This window comes from Musca autumnalis, unplaced genomic scaffold (assembly GCF_047663935.1).
Source record: "Musca autumnalis isolate F117 unplaced genomic scaffold, ASM4766393v1 scaffold_1, whole genome shotgun sequence".
Taxonomy (NCBI): domain Eukaryota; kingdom Metazoa; phylum Arthropoda; class Insecta; order Diptera; family Muscidae; genus Musca; species Musca autumnalis.
The window spans coordinates 242,925,505-242,946,243 of NW_027411644.1; the positions used below are offsets into that span (position 1 = coordinate 242,925,505).

The 20,739-nt window shown below is 39.5% G+C and overlaps 2 protein-coding genes across 2 annotated transcripts; one reads left to right on the plus strand and one right to left on the minus strand.

The window, feature by feature from the left end:
• Positions 1-6,250: 6,250 nt before the first annotated feature.
• LOC141391139 (uncharacterized) lies at positions 6,251-7,080 on the minus strand. The gene is made up of 3 exons (XM_073964057.1): positions 6,969-7,080; positions 6,739-6,900; positions 6,251-6,684 (listed from the first exon to the last, which is right to left on the minus strand). The coding sequence occupies exons 1-3, from the start codon at positions 7,053-7,055 to the stop codon at positions 6,343-6,345; spliced, it is 591 nt and encodes a 196-aa protein (XP_073820158.1). The 5' UTR covers positions 7,056-7,080; the 3' UTR covers positions 6,251-6,342.
• Positions 7,081-13,608: 6,528 nt separating this feature from the next.
• Positions 13,609-14,454, plus strand: LOC141391141 (uncharacterized). The gene is made up of 3 exons (XM_073964058.1): positions 13,609-13,762; positions 13,830-13,991; positions 14,051-14,454. Exons 1-3 carry the CDS (start codon positions 13,676-13,678, stop codon positions 14,381-14,383), a joined length of 582 nt encoding a protein of 193 aa, XP_073820159.1. The 5' UTR covers positions 13,609-13,675; the 3' UTR covers positions 14,384-14,454.
• Positions 14,455-20,739: the final 6,285 nt, after the last annotated feature.

Below are 20,739 nucleotides of genomic sequence, written 5' to 3' on the forward strand. Positions count from 1 at the left end.
ATGGTGCCGACGCGTCCATAGAGCTCTTACCAACTGTGGAAGTTGGTACCTATAATTTTGAGGTAGTTAAAGACTTGGTCTACCTCGGCACTGCCATAAACACAACAAACAAAATCAGTTGTGAAATAAGAAGAAGAATTGTATTGGCCAACAGATGCTACTATGGTTTAAGTAAGCAATTTAAAAACAAAGCCACATCTCGTCAAACAATAATAACACTAAACAGAACGCTGATATTACCCGTGCTAATGTATGGCTCCGAAGCATGGGTACTTGCGCAAGCAGATAAGGCAGTGCTTGGTGTGTTTGAGAGGAAAATTCTTCGAAGGATCTACGGGCCGATTTGCGTTGACGGTGAATATCGACGTCGTATGAATCACGAGCTATATCAGCTATACAAAGATATGAATATAGTTAAACGTATCGAGATGCAACGATTGCGTTGGCTAGGCCATATCATAGGAATGAGCGATGATGAACCCGCTAAAAAGGCGTATGAATACATGCCACATGGCGGTGCACGCATAATCGGCAGGCCAAAGAATAGATGGCGCAAACAAGTGGATGAAGAGATGACAAGGCGCGGTATTCCAGAAAGAAAAACAGAGAGAATTGGAGATCTTTTCTTAGTTCTGTCTATGGAACAAATGTTCTGTAATGGGCCAGCTAAGTAAGTAAGTAAGACCTACACTTATATACACCAACATGAACTGGCTATGTGTGTCCATCCGCCCATCTACCAAAATGGGAAAAAGCTATAAAATAGGTTGAAAAATAGATGAATTATGCCATGTTTTGTGTTTTAACTTTTTGGTTTTTTGTATATTTTCCTTTATAAACGATTGGTAACTTATGCGTAGTTATTAAGTAGAAAAATTGAGGTTACAATCATCATACGCACTAAGGTACCAATCCTTTATAAAGGAAAATATACAAAAACCAAAATGTTCAAACACGAAACATGGCAAAACTCATCTATTTTGGTACCTCCCAAGTTCGAGTATTTTGGAGGTTTTAGTCACATTATTTAACCGAAATGGCTAAAAACATTCCTGCAGCCTCCAAAGAACGGTACCTGCGGATTTTTGTGAATTTTGCATATTTTAAAGCCATTATAATAATTGTTCCACAAACATCCCATAAGGGACAAGCGAGACTTCTCTCATATCAATGAGTGCACCCCGATTCATATTAGCTCAATGATATAGGACCTACTGTTTATCGCCAAGTCCGAACGGCGTGTTTTAAGACACCACTTGTAGAGAAGTTTTTTAAAGGCTGAAATACTCAGGAAATGTCGCAAAAAGTGTTTTGATGTTGCCTGGCCGGGGAATGGAACACACGACCTTATGTGTGCAAGGCGGGTGTGCATACCACGGTGGCACCCGCCATTATACAAACGAAATGGCAGAAATGTGGGGGTATAAATATTTGGACAGAAGACATTTGGGGACCACTCGGTATTTTCGTAGGTCAGTAATAAGGTAAATAAACAGAACAACAGACCATTTAAAACACCAGTCTTTCCAGTACAGACCTATCTCGCTTGAGCTTGTCTCTAGTGACCCCTACATGGAATGTATAAGGATTAAGTAAGTGTGGTAATGCCGAGGTAGAGCTGCTTAATGTGTACATACCGCCGATGAATAGCTGTGCCCGGCGTTATATGCCCGATATTAGTTCGCTTTTAGAGGGCAATAACCGTCTGGTGCTAGGGGACTTCAATGCTCATCCGAGTTTTGGCATTCCGTCCTAGGTTATGACCAGAGCAGTACAGCGCTGGCTGAGCAAATTGATAGCTCCACGTTTTGCACGGTGAATGAAGACGCTCGCCAGATATCACCATTGTGTCACCAAGTCTGATAAATGACGTATCCTGGCAATCCATCATCTCCGTAAACAGACCACCCGATTTCATAACCTCTGAATGCCGTACTTTCCTGAATCATGAGAAAGCTAATTGGCAAGGGTTCAGAGAAAACTTTCCGGGACATCATCACTTCAGCAGCCGCTCGATACATACCTGCTGGTCGAATACCCGAAATAAGACCAAAATTTCCCAGCAGAGGCGACGGGACTAGCAAATGAGCGTGATGAGCTTCGTCGTACGAACCCTGCAGACCCAAGAGTTAGAGAGCTTACTCTTGAAGTCAACAGGTTAGTAGGCGAACATAAGCGGAAAAAGTGGCTAGACCACCTGAAGCAATGCAACATTGGTGCAGGATTAAGTAAATTGTGGGCAGCGGTTAAATCACTCTCGAATCCCGAAAAGAAGGATGACAGTTACTTTCAACGGCGTGACAGTAACTGGCCCAAAGAGGTGCGCGTATTATTTTAACCGGCAGTTCATAGAGCACCCCGAGAGTGATAGGGCGAAGAGAGGTGTGCTACGCCGTATAAGAAGAGCCCTTCCAGCCGCGGAGGTACCACCACAATTTAGATGAGCGATGTTGCAAATGCCTTCCGAAACGCGAAATCATCCAAAGCGTTGGGCCCACACCGAAGCAACTTGATGAACCTGGCGTTGAGTATTTAACAAGTGTCCTCAACCTATCGTTAACCACCCTTAGCATACCAGAAGCCTGAAAAGTTGGCAGGGTGGTCCCGTTACTGAAGCCTGGCAAGTGTAACGGGGTTTTGTCGTCGGCTGGGGTAAGCTCAGTCGCGTCCAGGGTCTCCATAAGGACCCACTAAACCTTATGAAATGAGAAGACTAATATTCTCCCTTTCCTGGGGGCTAAATCGGGGATTTATTGAATAAATACTAATTTACAATCTACGTGTGTTCAAATGCGATAAGAATGAATTCAATGGGTGTATATTTAGATTAATAGTTGGCGTTGGATTATGCAGACTCGCTGGGATTTGCAGCTGAGGAGCTCGTGTTGAGTTACCGGCTTCTTCTACGAGGGAAACGGTGTTGTTTGTGTTTGGTGTTCGGCTACAGATGACTGGGAAGACGATGAATTCGGTGTTCGGCCATAGATGATCGGGAAGACGATGAATTCGGTGTTCGGCTGTAGATGATCGGGATGACGATGTATTCAGTGTTCGGCTGTAGATGATCGGGAAGACGATGAATTCGGTGTTCGGCTACAGATGCTCGGGGACACGATGGGTTCGGTTGCTTATGCCCGGGCTTTGACGGCTTCGGGTATTAGTCTAGTTAGTCTAATTTCTACCATGCGCTGCTGGTTTCTAACTGAGGAACAGTTGACCCGAAGGCCCTGTGGAACTGCTGACCCGAAAGCCCAGTGGAACAGCTGACCCGAAGGCCCTGTAGAACTTATGACCCGAAGGCCCAGTGGAACAGCTGACCCGAAGGCCCTGTGGAACAGCTGGCACGAATGCCCAGTGGAACAGCTGACCCGAAGGCCCTGTGGAACAGCTGGCACGAATGCCCTGTGGAACAGCTGACTCGAAGGTCCTGTGGAACTGCTGACCCGAAGGCCCAGTGGAACAGCTGACCCGAAAGCCCGGTCAGCTGTTCCACAACTTAATGAGTAGCCCTCAACAAGTATTCCCAACGCTTTAGCACCGAAGTGTAAGTTGGCGGATTTAGAACAGTCCTTTGTTCCAACCCGTGTAGCTAACCCCCTGCAGTAGTAAGCTCGCCATTTGCCTCCAAATCTGAAATACTTTAATAACTATGAGTATGAAGCGAATGAGAATTATTCGCCCTAAGCTTAAGTTACGATGGTTGCAAAAATACACTGGATTTATATTTAGCATTGTGTGACCTGTGATGCCACTAGTGTCAGGTAGACAAGTGTTGTCGAAGCGATGTATGTGGGGGCGTTTCTTGGTAATAGTTGTTGTATTATGTACGTGAACATATTGCCACGTTACGTAAGGATGCCAGCAGATGTGAATCGTACAGGCCGATTTCGCTCTTGTCGCCAGTAGCAAAGATCCTAGAGGCACTACTCCTCCCCACGATGAGAAGGTGTTTTCCAGTTGCCCAACATCAACATGGATTTCGGAAAATGCATAGTACACACATATCAGTAGAGGACTGAACCGGAAAAGGCCGTGCGACCGAACAGTCATGATGGCTCTTGACCTATCGAAGGCTTTCGATACCGTCAACCATGCCAAGCTGTTCGAGGATATAGAGAAGACTAATCTCCAGCCATGTTTGAAACTTTGGGTAATCAACTATATGTGCGGACGCCAGTCGTTTGTGGAATTCAAAAACAAGAAGTCCAAACCCCATAGAGTGAAACAGGGAGTTCCCCAGGGAGGGGTGATATCTCCGGAACTGTTTAAGCTCTACCTTTCTGAAATTCCACCATCGTGATGTATGCGGACGATTGTACGATCTTGGCGTCGGGTCCTATCATCGATGACATATGTGATAGGTTAAATGTCTACATAGCTGACATAGTGCAGTTCTTCCATCTGAGGAATATGAAAATATCCGCCGCTAAATCCACTGCCACACTGTTCACCTCATGGACGGCTGAAATGAGGCTCCCACTGAACATATTGGTCGATGGTGCACTGATTCCGACCACTAACTACCCAAAATACTGGGTGTAACGTTAGGCAGCATGATTAAGTCGCCCGCGCATGCCACAGCTATTTGCGATAAGATCAGAAGTAGGAACAAGGTGCTCAAGTCGCTGGCCGGCAGCACTTGGGGAGCTGACAAAGAAACTTTGTTGACCACATACAATGCAATAGGCCGGTCTGTGGTAAGCTATGCGGCGCCAGCGTGGTCTGCAAAGGTTAGCACTACGCAGTGGAAGAAGATTCAAACCTGCCAGAATTCTGCCCTGAGGACTGCAACAGGGAGCCTCCTTATGACACCAGTGGACCATCTTCATGAGGAGACGAAGATGTTACCGGTGCATCGAAGCAGTACCTGCTTGGGTGTTATCGCAGTGTGCATCCCTGCCACGGTTTAATGGACAGGCTTCCTCCACCCAGGCACGTCAGGAGAGATCTTCATGATCTAGAGAGATAGGTCCAAAGGTATAAAAAAGAACCTCTAGACCAACGAGCTTATCAGGCAGGCTTGGATAGCATTCACACTGACATGGTTGCGCAGGCAGTACAGATATACAGTGTGAATGCCGTACTTGGAGACCACCCCCATCCATCGCAGCAGAGGAACGCCAGCTGCCAAGGCAAATACGAGTGGTTTTATCCCAGTTAAGATCCGAACGATGCGGGCGCCTCAATTCGTATTGGGCCCGAATTCACGCCACAATACCCAATACCTGCCCAGCATGTGGATTGAGACCACACGATACACTGCATTTGTTTAGCTGCCCAGCTAACCCCACTCACCTGTCTCCTGATTCCTTATGGACGCAACCAGTCCAGCCTGCAGAATTCTTGCATTAGAGGAACCTAATAACTGAAATAATACACGAACGAACACATTTGAGTTACTACAACAACAACCATTTAAAACATCAACAATTTTTACCAGAACATTTGTTTAGTAACGACTTCCTTGCAGTAAAACGGAATATCTCCTTAGAAAAGACTAGAAGGCCTTCTTATTGTAGATCAGAGGGTCTCTATAAATAAGACTTGAAGGTAGTAATAAAAAAAATACCAGGAGGTCTTGCCTAAGGATGTATTCTTAGAGAACATCAGAAATTCTTCTAGAGAAGATCCGAAGGTCTTTTTAGAGAAGACTAGAACATAATTTGGACCAGAAGGTATGCTTTATGAAGACCAAAAGGTCTTCTTCTTTCGTAGACAAGTAGGACTTCTTATAGAAGGCCAGAAGATATTCATATTTTTGGTCAAAATGCCTCCTTAGAGAAGACCAGAAATTCTTCCTGTTGTAGACTACGTCTTTTTAAGGAAGGCCAAATGGTCTTCTTATTGTAAACCAAAAGGTCAACATAGCGAAGGACAGAAAGTCTTCCTAGAAAATATCAGTAGGTGAAAGAGAACACAAAAAGGTCTTAAAAAATAAGAAATAGAAGCTTTTATACCCTTTACCATAGTATGGAGTTTTATTAAGTTTGTTTTTCCGTTTGTAACGGAATTTTCAGGACAGACTTCTGGGTTGACGTCTGCCTGTCATTCCGTCTGTTGTAACCACTCTAGCATCCACAAAAATGTAGATAAGACGCTCCCATATAACGTCAAGTATTTCGAAGTTTTTATCTACGTTTTTTAGTCCAAAAAGTGATAGGGATAGCTCTTAAAATGTACAACTACGTGGCATTAATAACTCAAAATTTACATAAATCGACTTATGTTGTTTTGTTTGAAAACCACAGATTTGTTTCAATTAAAATATTATTTATTTGCAACACACATACAATATTCTATGTGTAAATTCACTTTGAACAATTTGTTTAAAAAAAAATGTTTTCAATACATTGCTCCCATGTTTGGTTCAACTAGAACGGTGAAAATGAAATGCCATTCAACATCACCAGTACCTACCATATCGGCTTTGTAATATCCCTCTTGGAGAAATGGGGGAAATGCAGATTGATCAAATTGACATTTTTCCATAACATACGTTTTCTTTTCTAATGGTGGTTCGAATTTACCCTCAAATACTGGCAAATTAGAGCAATCCTTTAAAGTCTCCATGGCATAGTCCTTATAAAAAGTATTCAAATACTCGAATAAATGAATACGAGGTGTTTGCATGGGAATCGGTTGGAAATCTTTGCCATTTTTACTCCGATATCCATGAGTTTCAATCTAGAATAGAATTATGAAATGTTGCAATAAAGATAACAATTCTGTAACGCTTACCATATTAGAATCACCCTCAACCACATCGGCATTTATTGTAATCGATCCCGAAGCAGCATACACAGCACGACTTATACGTTCCACTTTAAACTCTCCAAACCTAAGCTTATCCAAGTCGGAGGAAATGGTTTCAATACTTTTCAATTCATAATTCCAGGTTTGCTATTTAAAAAAAAGAAGGCACCAAACGGATGTATTACAATGGCATAATATATGTATATAGTCCTTACCTTATTTTCAAAAACTGGCATTGCCTTTGGCACTGCAGAGAAAATTAGTAGAGCAATGATCGTTGAGATTTGCCACATAAATTTCATTTTTCTTTCAATTTCAATATTTGCTGTATTCATGCATAGATATTTATATATTTTTTTAAAAAATATATCTTTGTGGTTATTGCATTCAAAACTTTTAATAATACCACTTAAATTCAAATGATGATCATAAATAAGATAAAGTTTTAATTGCCTCGCAAATTACATTTTAAAATTATTTTGAAAAATAGATTTTAAGCGGGCCATACACTATCAATTTGGCTTGTACAGCCGATGAACACCTTCGGTACGTGCGTGTGTGTGCCTGATAAATGTGTAGCAAAGCATTCAATCAGCCTTCAATCTGCTACCGAAATCTTGAAATTTTCCTTAGCGCCGAGAATTTTTTTTGCGCGAAAACTTAAAATTGTTTATGAAAATTATATTCTTGAGACTTTTTAAACAAATAACGTTTTCCTCTAAAACGTAGAGTTTTCCTGCAATCGGGCCTTCTATTAAAAGTGCCTAAAACTTTGGAGGGTAATGGGTTTTTGATTGAGAAAATACTCTTACTATATTCCTGACAAATCCCACCTGACTTTATATGATTTTAACATTTATGATTAAATTTTTATGGCATATTTAAATTTTTCATCAAAAGTCGAAAATTACAAAAAAGTAGATTTTTTTTAATAAGTTGGGTTTTAGGTCAATTTCGTGGAAATGCATAGGTCAAATGAAGCTAGGTTCTCTTCAGATAGGTTCTTTCCTACATATTCTCATCTTTCGAAGCTGAATGAGATTTGCCGGGATTCCAAATTCAGACATGGCTTGGAATACCTTTGAATGTAGGGGGGCTGTCAAAGCTGCTTTATAATCGATAAAAAGATGACAGGTGTCAATCTGAATTTCTTGGGTCTTCTCCAGGATTTGTCGCAGAGTAAATATCTGATCAGTGGTGGTCTAAAGCCGCATTGGTTTGGCCCAATTAACGGGTATCAAAGGCAGTTCCCCATGTGACGCCACGGGAATGTTAGTGTCCATTTGAGATTAAATAGGGTCCGATATAAGTCATGGGATTTGCTATATTAAAGTTTGTTTTCCGTCTGTAACGCATTGAAATACTCATTTGTCACCCAATAAATTACATATTCTTGATCAGCATTAAACGCGATCTCAGTCTGTTCTAATCGCTCTAAAGTCAAAAAAATTGAGCTAGAGCACTATATTTTTGCATACGAGTAATTTGTTTCTATGGACAAGTCAAGTTCGAAGATGGGCTATATCGGGATTTGGTATTTTAAGGATTTTAGTTGCAATTTTTAACCCAACCAGCTGTAATTTGGCATTTGAGGTTCTCACGGTTCAGAACACTACTTCACCAAAAATTGTCAACGTAGGTCCAGGTTAAGGGTGACGTAGGGGATGGAAGATACCAAGGAACAGTCCTGACCGGTTTTAACATGGCAAAGCCCAGGATTTTTCTTAGTCTCTCTCTCATCTCAAGTGGACACTGCCCTCCCCGTGGTGTCACCTGGGGAGGTGCGTTTTACACCCGTTAAAGGTAGTGAGCTAACATGCGCCGCGCTTTCAACCATAAGAACGTTAAAAACTTGGGTTAGGGCGCCGGGTTAGTAACCCTCCCTAGAAAAGGCAGCCTACTATGAAAAAAAACAAAGGAAAAGAAAAACAAATCCCTCTAAAGTTGACGACCCCCGCAAAAGTTTTAAGGACCATGATCTACGAATCTGCACCCGGAATGTTCGCACTCTTTATAGTGAAGGTGCAGTTTAAGCATTGGCAGATGTCCTTGAAAAGTACAAGCCGACATTACTGCCATACAGGAAATACGATGGAATGGGAAATGCGTCACAACAACACCTAAAGCTGACGCACTGTATTATAGATGACATGACATAAAGCAGGAGTTTGGTTGCGGATTTGTAGTTGGTCAGAGGTTAAAACACCTGGTCTCCAGCTTCACACCAGTGAATGAAAGACTACAATTCGAATAAAAGCAAAATTCTTCAACATCAGCTTTATTTGCGCTCATGCTCCCACTGAAGACAAGGACAAACTGACCAAAGATATATTTTATGAGCGCTTAGAAGAAACATATGACCGTTCCCATGCCCATGACATTAAAATTATTCTAGGCGATTTTAATGCCAAAATTGGAAAGGGAAATATCTTTGGCCCAACAGTCGGAAAATTCAGTCTCCACAGTGAAACATCTGACAATGGTATGATGCTGATAGACTTCGCAGCTGCAAAAAACATGGTAGTTAGCAGCACCAGATTTCAACATCTCGACATCCATAAGGGCACCTGACTATCACCAGATCAGAAAACAAGAAATCAAATTGATCACGTTGTGATAGATGGAAGACATTCATCGAGCGTGTTGGATGTACAATCATTCCAGCAAAGGTACGTACCCGTCTAAACCTTGCATATAAAGCACGAACAGACACAACGCGGAAGTTGGACATCGATAGGCTGCAAACACAACAGATAGCCACAGCATATTCCTCTCAACTAGCCCAATTGCTTAATCAAAGCACTCCTCATCCCGATAAAATATCAGCGCAATGGCAATGTATTGCCCACTCCATGCAAACAGTCGCAAAATCCATACTCGGATACCAGAGACCTCCACCAAGGAATCCATGGTATGAACAGGAGTGTCGTGCTGCTACCGAAGAGAAAAATGCAGCATATAGAGCTACTTTACAATCAGTAGCAACGCGTAGCGCACAAGAGAGATATCGGGAGAAAAGGAGAGAAGAGAAACGTCTTTTCCGCAAGAAAAAGAGAGATATGGAAAAGCGGGAGTGTGAAAAAATCGAGATGTACAGGAGCCAGAATGAAGTCCGAAAATTCTACCAAAGAGTGAAACATCAAACAGATGGCTTTGGTACAGGCACATTCTCCTGTAAAGACCAGCACGGTTATCTGGTAACAGATACAGCAAGCGTGCTCAGGATATGGAAGGAGCATTTTTCCAATCTGCTGGTATCCAATAGTAGCGAAGATGATGATACCACACATCCAATCCCAGAAGATGGTATAGAATGTATACCACCCACCCAAGATGAGGTAAAAAACAGCAATCAACCGGCTGAAGAATAATAAAGCAGCGGGAGTCGATGGCTTACCAGCCGAGCTGTTTAAAACCGGAGGCGACGCGCTGATAAGGTGTATGCATCAGCTAATTAGCACCATCTGGCAGGAAGAACACGTACCCGACGATTGGAACCTGAGCATCCTGTGTCCCATCCACAAGAAAGGAGATAAGACCATATGCTCCAACTATAGAGGCATAAGTCTTCTACCTATTGCCTATAAGATAGTGTCGGGGATATTGTGCGAACGACTAAAGCCAATGGTCAACGAAATACTTGGACCATACCAATGTGGCATTATAGCTGATAAGTCCACCATTGACCAGATATTTACCCTGCGGCAAATTCTGTAGAAGACCCAAGAGATGCAGAGTGACACCTACCACCTTTTTGTCGATTATAAAATAGCCTTCGACAGCCCGCTGCGGTCAAAGTTATTCCAAGCCATGTCTGAATTTGGTATCCCCGCAAAGCTCATTCGGCTTTGTAAAATGACTCTAACTGACACAAGATCTGCAGTTAAAATAGGAAAGAATCTCTCCGAAGAGTTTTGTACCAAAAGAGGTTTCAGGCAAGGAGACAACCTTTCGTGTGATCTTTTCAACATCCTGCTAGAAAAGGTTATACGAGAGGCAAACGTCAAAAGAAGTGGCACAATCTACACCAATAGCCACATGTTCTTGCTTATGCTGATGATATATACATCATGGGACGATCAGTAAAATAAGTAACCGATACCTTTATGAAGGTCGAAGGAGAATCTGCGAAAGCTGGTCTGGCGGTAAACGGAGAACGAAGACCAAGTTGATGGTGTCGACGCGCAATGCGTCCATTAAGATCGGACCAACTGTTGAAGTTGGTTCCTATAATTTTGAGGTAGTAAAAGACTTTGTATATCTCGGCACCGCCGTAAACACAACAAACGACATCAGTTGTGAAATAAAAAGAAGAATTGTATTGGCCAACAGATGCTACTTTGGCTTAAGTAAGCACTTCAAAAACAAAGCCACAACTCGTCAAACAAAAATAACGCTTTACAAAACACTGATACTACACGTGCTGATGTATGGTTCCGAAGCCTGGGTACTTGCGCAAGCAGATAAGGCAGTGCTTGGTGTGTTTGAGAGAAAAATTCTTCGAAAGATCTACGGACCAATCTGCGTTGACGGTGAATATCGACGTCGCATGAACCACGAGCTGTATCTGATATACAACGACATCAATATTGTTAAACGTATCGAGATGCAGCGATTGCGTTGGCTAGGCCATATCATAAGAATGAGAGATGATGAACCCGCTAAAAAGGCGTATAAATACGGACCGCTTGGCGGTGCACGCAGAATTGGCAGGCCAAAGAATAAATGGCGCAAACAAGCGGTATTCCAGAGTACGAAGCAACAAATAGAGAGAAATGGAGATCTTTTCTGAGTTCGGCCTATGGAACAAATGTTCTGTAATGGGCCAGCTAAGTAAAGTAAGTACTTACACCTGGGAAGTTTTTGTGGATTCTGAAACTACAATGTTCATAGATGAGAAAAATAAAAAAAACAAAAAAAATCGCAGGAGCGTTTTTTAAATAAATCGCGATTCAAGTTGACATTTTTAGGGTTTTTTTAGGTTTCCACGATTTTGCTTGGAAACTGCAAGTCCTATCGAAATGGGAATAAAGAAAATGTTACAGCTATGAAAATTCTCTACATGATTGGCCCTTATGATAATTTCGTAGGTTTTACCTTTATTGAAATATAGAAGTTCAAATTGGGACAATGCATTGACTGTATCGCTTCCTTATAAAACAGTGTCATACATGGTGCGCCTTAACTAACATTAAGTGAAAACCGCTTACACCTGCGAAGTTTTTGCGGGTTTTGAAGCAGCAATGTTCATAGGTGAGAGAAATCTAAAACCAAGAAAAAATGGCTGGAGGGATTTCTAAAAAAAAACGCAGTCAAAATTCACATTTTTTGGTTTACTTTAGGTTTTCGCGATTTTGCTTTGAAACCGCAAGTCCTATCGAAAAGGGACTAAAGAATATGTTGTAGCTGTGAAAATTCTCTACAAGATTGGCTTTCGAAATTTTTTCCATTTCCGAGATATATAAATTTAAGTTGTGAAATTTCAGTCATGACATTGTTTTATAAGGAGGCGATACAGTCAATGCATTGTCCCAATTTGAACGTCTATATCTCAATAACGGTAAAACTTACGAAATTATCACAAAGATCATTCATATAGAGAAATGTCAACTTGAATCGCGATTTATTTAAATAGCGATCCTTTTTTTGTTTTTTGATTTTTCACATCTATGAACATTGTAGTTTCAGAATCCGCAAAAACTTCCCAGGTGTAAGCACCTTCCATTTAAATTTGCTTCAAGAGTACCGAAATTTCTCCACTAAAAGTTGTCAGCATAGGTCCATGTTTTGATGTAGCCCCCATAGAACGGTACGTCCCTATTTTTGGTATTTTCAATATTGTAGCTAAAATTTTTTGCCGAAATAGCGGTAATTTGGCATTCGAGGTTCACAGTGGTCACCAAACTTGTGGACAAAAAATTTTTAATCGGTCTAAGTTTAAATATAGCCTCCATCCCCATATAATGATACCTGCCGATTTTCTGTATTTTGCAAAATTTTTGGACCAAACTAACTGCAATTTGACGTTTGACCACTAGGAACCTTAGTGGTCACAAAACTTCTGGGCTAAAAACAGTTAATATAGGTCAATGTCTTGGTATGGTCCCATAAACGGTAGCAACGATTTCAGGTTTTTTAGTTTTTGTCTACATTTTCGAACAGGTTTGGATGTCCTTTGGCATTTATGGACATTGACCCACGTTGGACTATATCACAACGTATAACGATACCGGTTTTAGCTGACCGAATAGCTAAAAATGGATATTTGAAGTTCCTAGTGCTAAAATAAATTATTTCAAATAAGTTCAGAAAATTTCACGATGGAGGATGTTAAAAGTTCGGCCCTGCAGAACTTTTTACTTGTTTTATAGTAGTGTTTGTGTATGCGTGTGTGTTTGCAAGGATGGGTATATAAAATATGTCTTGTATGTGAGTATGACATTGTATGTTCAAGCATCACCATAGATCAGCACAGTCGACCGTCGTGAGACACTATCTCTGAGATCCGCCTAATTGTCAGCGGCTGCTTAGTTAATTCGTAGTTTCCAGTACGTTTACTGTGATATTTTAACCATTCTCAAACTGGACAGGCTTCGTTAGCACTTAGCTATGCATGTCCGGATGCAGGCGGCATTTCTCTACATTCATGTTATCAAATCGGAATCCAACAATAAACATTTGTTATATCTGTCTAATTCTATAACTAGATTGCATACATGAGGTATAATTTTAATTACCACATGTAGATGTAAATCAAAAGCAGGCATGCAATTATATAAAAATTAGAATAGAAAAAAACTTGTAAAATATTTAAATTGTTTATCAACACAAAAATCTCGCTTGGGTATGAATTGGTATAAATTGGATAATTAGTATAAATTAACCGTTAATTAGACATTTTTGAAAGTTGTTTTTAACTAAAATGAAATTTATCACGGGATTAGCGGCAATTATTGTACTGTTTGTGTCATCAAAACTGATGAAGACCAAGGGATCCTTAACACTAAAGGTGACAGGATATCGCATTATAATATATGGCAATCGATTAAGAATTTCATTTCTCTTCGAAATTTTAGCAAACATGGACCTATGAACTGAAATCGGTTGAATCTCATACTGATAATTCAGATTTACTGGGGTTCTCTGATTGGAAAATTGATCGCATTAGCCGTGGTCAATATGCTATCTCCGGTAGTATATCAATAAATGTCGATATTGTTGATGGCGATAGTAATGAGGTTAAAATTTCGATCGCGTCTACAAATTCGGAATTAATATAAATGTTTTACTTCTTTAGGTTGAATTTAAAGCATATCGCAGTGAAAATGGTGTCAAGGAATATAAACCAATACCATTCGAGGTACAACGTCAACATGTATATGAATACATCAATACATTTTACAAGGATCTTATTATGGAGTCCCTAAGCAAATGTTCGAATTTACCGGTATTTGAGGATAAATTTGAACCACCATTACAAAAGATAACTTACACCTTAGATAAATGCCAACTAAGTCAGGAGGGATTCCCACAACATTTACAGGATGGTTTCTACAAAGTAGTTATGAAAGGTTTTGGTTCTGCTAATTGGGATATAATTTTCATAGTCGAAGTACAAAATAATATATAAGTTTTGAAGTATGTAGATTAATATGGTGTTGGTATAAAATAAAAATTATTGTGATTGTTATGGGACCTCAACATTTCCTTTCTATTCTTCTATTCTATATTTGATTAAATATCACGGTGCTCAACAACTTTAAATGGAAGGTGGGAAGTTTTTACGGATTCTGATGAGAAAAATCAAAAAACAAAAAAATCGCCGGAGCGCTTTTTAAATAAATCGCGATTCAAGTTGACATTTTTATACCCTCAGCCTTTAGGCTAAGGAGGGTATATACACTTTGATACAATGAAAATGTACCTCATCGAAATAATGGTTTTAGACCCCAAGTATGTTTGGACGAAATGTGTTTCAGACAATTTGGAGTCGATCTAGCCATGTCCGTCCGTCTGTCTGTCTGTCCTGCTGGCTGGAGCGCACAATAGCTCTCGAACAGATGAACCGATTCGGTTCAAATTTTGGCTTTCGTAATATTTTGTCCAAACTTAGTTTAAGTTCGAAGATGAGCTACATCGGTCCACTCCTTAAGGTACCTCCCCCACAAAAGTTCGAAAATGTTCGGAAAGTTTGTGCACACGACAACTCTTGAAGGAAGTGACCGATTTGGTCCATACTTTGCATAGCATAAACTATCTACCAGAGTAATATGAGGTTCCAATACGGTCTCAATAGGTCTACTCCTTCGGGTACCCCCACACAAAATTTCGGAAAAGTTCAGTTTAGGGCCATCTCTCGAATCGCTTTGATTTTTGTTTTAGCAACTTGTATTCACTGCCCTCCATACGACGGGACAAGTTTCATCATGGGCAAGTCCATACTTCCTGAGAAAATTGCCTAAAAGGTACAAAAAAGCCCTATGACACCGTGTGTAGTGGTTGGAGCGCAAGATAACTCTCGAACGGATCTGCAGATTCGGTCCACAATTTGGTCTTCGTAATATTTTGTACAAACTTAGTTTAAGTTCGAAGATGAGCCATATCGGTCCACTCCTTCAGGTACCTCCCCCACAGAAGTTGAAACATTTTCGGAAAAACTGTGCACACGATAACTCTTAATGGAAGTGGTTCATGCCTTACACATCCTAAAATATCTACCAGATATATATCAGTTTCGAATATGGACTATATCTGTCCACTCCTTCGGGTACCTCCGAAACACAATTTTAGATAAATTCACTTTAAGACCTACTCTCCAATCACTTTGCCTCAATTACGGCAGTAAAAGTTTTTTCAGGGGCAAGTCCATACTTCTTGAGAAAACAGACCGAAAGTTATAAAAAACCCCTATGACACCATATGTCTGGAGAGCTCGAACCCTTTGGATATCGTAATATTTCTTCGAATACTAAATGAAATTCCAAGGTGTTGCTTATAGCTCCACTCCTTCCGGTACCTCCCCCACAAAAGTTCGAAAATATTGGCTAAAATGGTACGCGCGAAATCTCATAGACGATCAACCGATTTGGTCCAAACAATGGATCTCTAAATATTGTCGAAACATAGTTTATGTTCAAATTTGGGCCCTATCTGCCCGATCCTTGGGGTACCACCCACACAAATGTTCAACATTTTTGTCTGGTTAAGGTTCTGTTCGAGGATCCTTTGGATATTTTTACCGAAGATTTTCGTAGTGCCCCTGTTTACAGCGATATTATGTTTTCGTAGGCTAGTATGGTAAAAAAGCCCTATCTATCGATATTCCGCAAATGTTTGCTATTTAATCCTATTCATATTTTTGTCGGTTTACAGGCCCAAAATTTTGAAAACCCACCTAAATTCATGCGTTTTTATACCCTATACCACTATGTGGAAAAGGGTATTATAAGTTTGTTTTGGTAAAAATTCATGTAACACCGCGAAATATTCGTCGGAGACCCCCAATGTGGTATACCAATCTTCATATCTCGACGAGATAAAGCGATTTTGAGATGTGTGTCCGTCCGTCAGTCCGTCCGTCCGTCTGTCCATTATAAATTGTAAACACGCTCCAGGCCGCAATTATGGACCGATCGTCACGAAATTTTGTATGGAGGTCGGGTTCAGATCAGAATAGATCCCTATTCTTATTGGTGATGATCGTGAAATATTTAGCGGGTAAAATGGACCAAAAACATAATATTTATCCAATTTTCTAGCGGCTCTGTAGGTCTCATAATAGTCCGATCAACGCGTAATTTTAAATAAGGTAAGAGTATATCACAAAGGAGAAGCTTGCAATTTGAGATGGCGATCGGATAATATTTAGAGGGTTAAATGGACCAAAACTTTTGTGTGAAAAGTGTGAAAATTTTTAATATACAGCTTATATCTTAATTCCTGGAAGTGACATTCCAGACAAGTGAGATATAATTGAAAGTGGAACGTTTGACCTTTCAATTGATGTCAATTATGTTGGTGTGCATGATCAGATAACAGAGTTACAGCCTAATATATTCCGTTATTTGTTTGTAGTGTAATAATAAACTCGCTAGAAGTCGCAATTATACATCAATAGTCGCGAAATTTTGCACCGGGTAAGAGTATAGGTCGAAAAAGATGCCTACAATTTTGAATGATGATCTGATATTCTTTAGCGGGTGAAGTGGACCATTACTTTTGTATGAAAAATATAAAAATTTTATTTGGTCGATATTTTAATTCTTTGAGGATATATATTTCGCAAAGTAGCCTACATATGAACTACTGACCTTTCCTCTGATGTAAATTGCAATAAAGTGTTTGCTAGATAACGGGCCTACTGCCTAATATATAATAAGTTCTGTGTAGAGAACCACATTTTTATCCCATGCTACATATTGTCTCTCCAAAAGTATATGTAACACCACGAAATATTCGTCCTAGACCCCTTATTTGGTATGCCAAAATTCATATCTCGACGAGATAAAGTGATTTAGCGATGTGTGTCCGTCCATTAAAAATTGTAAACAAGCTTAAGACCGCAATTATGGACCGATTGTAACGAATTTTTTAAAGAGGTTGGGTTCGGGCCAGAATCGAAATGATTAGTTTTTGGTGATGATCGTGAAATGTTCACGGGATGAAATGGACCAAAAACAAAATTTTAACCAATTTTGTAGCGGCTCTGTAGGTCAAAATAATAACCCGCAAAATGTTAAACAAGGTTTATGTTTATGATGAAGAAGAAGCGTGCAAACCAATGTGAAGATCAGATAATACTTAGCAGGTTAATGGACTGAAACTTTTGTGTGAAATTGGTAAAAATTTCAATAACGTAGCGGTTAAACAACGGTAGTAGTAGTACTACATAAGTGGGTTTCATTACATTTTAGTTTATGTGAACTAAATTTTCCTTTTCTGCTACAAAAATGTCTTTGTCATGCTAGATAACTTTTTAGTTTTGGTCATAAGAATTATACATTACATCTCTGGTATTTGATAATTAAATTTTCACAATCATTGAAAAGAAGTTCCGTGGAGAGCGTTTGTCCAGGGATAGTGGTATAGGGTATCCCATTGTCGGCTCCGTCCGACTATAGACTTTTCTTACTTGTTTTTTTTTTTTTTTTGGGAAAAAGTTGGAATTCGGAAATTTGGTATTATAGCCGCTGTTGGTGTGTAGGGATGGATATGGATGTGGTTGTGGATATACGTACAATAAGTGTACGAAAATTACTAAATGGCACAGAATTTGGCCCAAATTGTTATTGTGTAAAGGGGTAGAGCTGAAATTGTGAACTTCGGTATTAGTATAGCAGTTGACGTTTAGAGTGGAGATAGAGAGGAAGTTTTGGAAATTCGTACTAATGTATACGAAAAATACTAAATCGCGGTTAAGATATAGTTTTGGATAAAAGGAAGTAATTTTTGAAACTTATATATACTATAAGTTGGGTGTAGCAGTGAAGATGGAATTATATCATTAGTGCGTGAAAAGTACAAAATTGCAATAAATTTGGTATTGGGCTAAAGAATAGAAGTGAAATTCTGATATATTATTGATTTGTCAGGTGTTAGAGGTGGTCGTACAATAAGTGTACTACAAGTATTACATAATACTAAATATTGAAGCACTGGTATTGGGTGAATCAATAATGAAATTTGTTATGAGGATAACTGTTGAGATTGGATCAGAATGTTTATTTAAATCCGCCTTTAAATGTACGATAGGTTTCTACATGTAATACCATTGGCATTGGTTGAAGAATTAGAGCTAAAACCTTAACATTTGAGCTAAGATCCTGGATTTTAAAAATTGTACTGAATAATGTACTATTGCTTCTAGGTTAACATGAATTCGGTTTCTAAATAATGTACTGAAATCAAAAAATCAAACGTACCTTTTCAAAATTTTCTGTTTTCTCCATATTAAATATTGTTATACCCTATACCACAATGTGGAAAAGGGTATTATAAGTTTGTTTTGGTAAAAATTCATGTAACACCGCGAAATATTCGTCGGAGACCCCCAATGTGGTATCCAATCTTCATATCTCGACGAGATAAAGCGATTTTGAGATGTGTGTCCGTCCGTCAGTCCGTCCGTCCGTCCGTCCGTCCGTCCGTCTGTCCATTATAAATTGTAAACACGCTCCAGGCCGCAATTATGGACCGATCGTCACAAAATTTTGTATGGAGGTCGGGTTCAGATCAGAATAGATCCCTATTCTTATTGGTGATGATCGTGAAATATTTAGCGGGTGAAATGGACCAAAAACATAATATTTATCCAATTTTCTAGCGGCTCTGTAGGTCTCAATAATAGTCCGATCAACGCGTAATTTTAAATAAGGTAAGAGTATATCAGAAAGGAGAAGCTTGCAATTTGAGATGGCGATCGGATAATATTTAGAGGTTTAAATGGACCAAAACTTTTGTGTGAAAATTGTGAAAATTTTTAATATACAGCTTATATCTTAATTCCTGGAAGTGACATTCCGGACAAGTGAGATATACTTGAAAGTGGAACGATTGACCTTTCAATTGATGCCAATTATGTTGGTGTGCATGATCAGATAACAGAGTTACAGCCTAATATATTCCGTTATTTGTTTGTAGTGTAATAATTAGTGTAATAATAAACTCGCTAGAAGTCGCAATTATACATCAATAGTCACGAAATTTTGCACCGGGTAAGAGTATAGGTCGAAAAAGATGCCTACAATTTTGAATGATGATCTGATATTCTTTAGCGGGTGAAATGGACCATTACTTTTGTATGAAAAATATAAAAATTTTATTTTTGGTCGATATTTTAATTCCTTGAGGACACAAACATTTCGCAAAGTAGCCTACATATGGAAAAAACTACTGACCTTTCCTCTGATGTAAATTGCAATAAAGTGTTTGCTAGATAACGGGCCTACTGCCTAATATATAATGGGTTCTGTGTAGATAACCACATCTTTATCCCAAGCTACATATTGTCTCTCCAAATATTCGTCCATATTTGGTATGCCAAAATTCATATCTCGACGAGATAAAGCGATTTAGCGATGTGTGTCCGTCCATTAAAAATTGTAAACAAGCTTAAGGTCGCAATTATGGACCGATTGTAACGAATTTTTTAAGGAGGTTGGGTTCGGGCCAGAATAGAAATGATTAGTTTTTGGTGATGATCGTGAAATGTTCAGGGCATGAAATGGACCAAAAACAAAATTTTAACTAATTTTGTAGCGGCTCTGTAGGTCAAAATAATAACCCGCAAAATTTTGAACAAAGTTTGTGTTTATGATGAAGAAGAAGCGTACAAACCAACGTGAAGATGTGTGAAATTGGTAAAAATTTCAATAACGTAGCGGTTAAACAACGGAAGTAGTAGTACTACATAAGTGGGTTTCATTACATTTTAGTTTGTGTGAACTAAATTTTCCTTTCCTGCTACAAAAATGTCTTTGTCATGCTAGATAACTTTTTGGTTTTGGTCATAAGGATTATACATTACATCTCTGATATTTGATAATTAAATCTTCACAATCATTGAAAAGAAGTTCCGTGGAGAGCGATTGTCCAGGGATAGTGGTATAGGGTATCCCATGGTCGGCTCCGTCCGACTATAGACTTTTCTTACTTGTTTATTTGTATATTATTCCTTTTCCGCTTACGAAGTAGCGGGCATTTTGCTAGTCTTATATATTTAGAAAAACATATATACAAAATTCATCTCTATTGGATCGATGGAATGGGTTAAAATGCTGATGAAAAGATCGGATCTTTCACGACTTCCTTTGCATGGGTTCAAATGCTGATGAAAAGATCGGATCTTTCACGACTTGCTTTGCATTAGTTCAAATGCTAAGAAAAGATAGGATCCTTCGCCACTTCCTTTGAACCAATGCAAAAGATGCCATGAAATCACGTCATCGCATGGAACCCCTTCCTTCAAATTTTGCTGGGCAGAGTTGA

Coding starts and splice junctions, on each gene's coding strand:
- LOC141391139 (XM_073964057.1), bottom strand. CDS start 7,055: ATGAAATTTATGTGGCAAATCTCAACGATCATTGCTCTACTAATTTTC. Junction 6,901..6,968: donor TGCCAGTTTTTGAAAATAAG/GTAAGGACTATA, acceptor TTTTTTAAATAG/CAAACCTGGAATTATGAATT. Junction 6,685..6,738: donor TTGAGGGTGATTCTAATATG/GTAAGCGTTACA, acceptor ATTCTATTCTAG/ATTGAAACTCATGGATATCG.
- LOC141391141 (XM_073964058.1), top strand. CDS start 13,676: ATGAAATTTATCACGGGATTAGCGGCAATTATTGTACTGTTTGTGTCA. Junction 13,763..13,829: donor AGGGATCCTTAACACTAAAG/GTGACAGGATAT, acceptor TCGAAATTTTAG/CAAACATGGACCTATGAACT. Junction 13,992..14,050: donor TTGATGGCGATAGTAATGAG/GTTAAAATTTCG, acceptor TTACTTCTTTAG/GTTGAATTTAAAGCATATCG.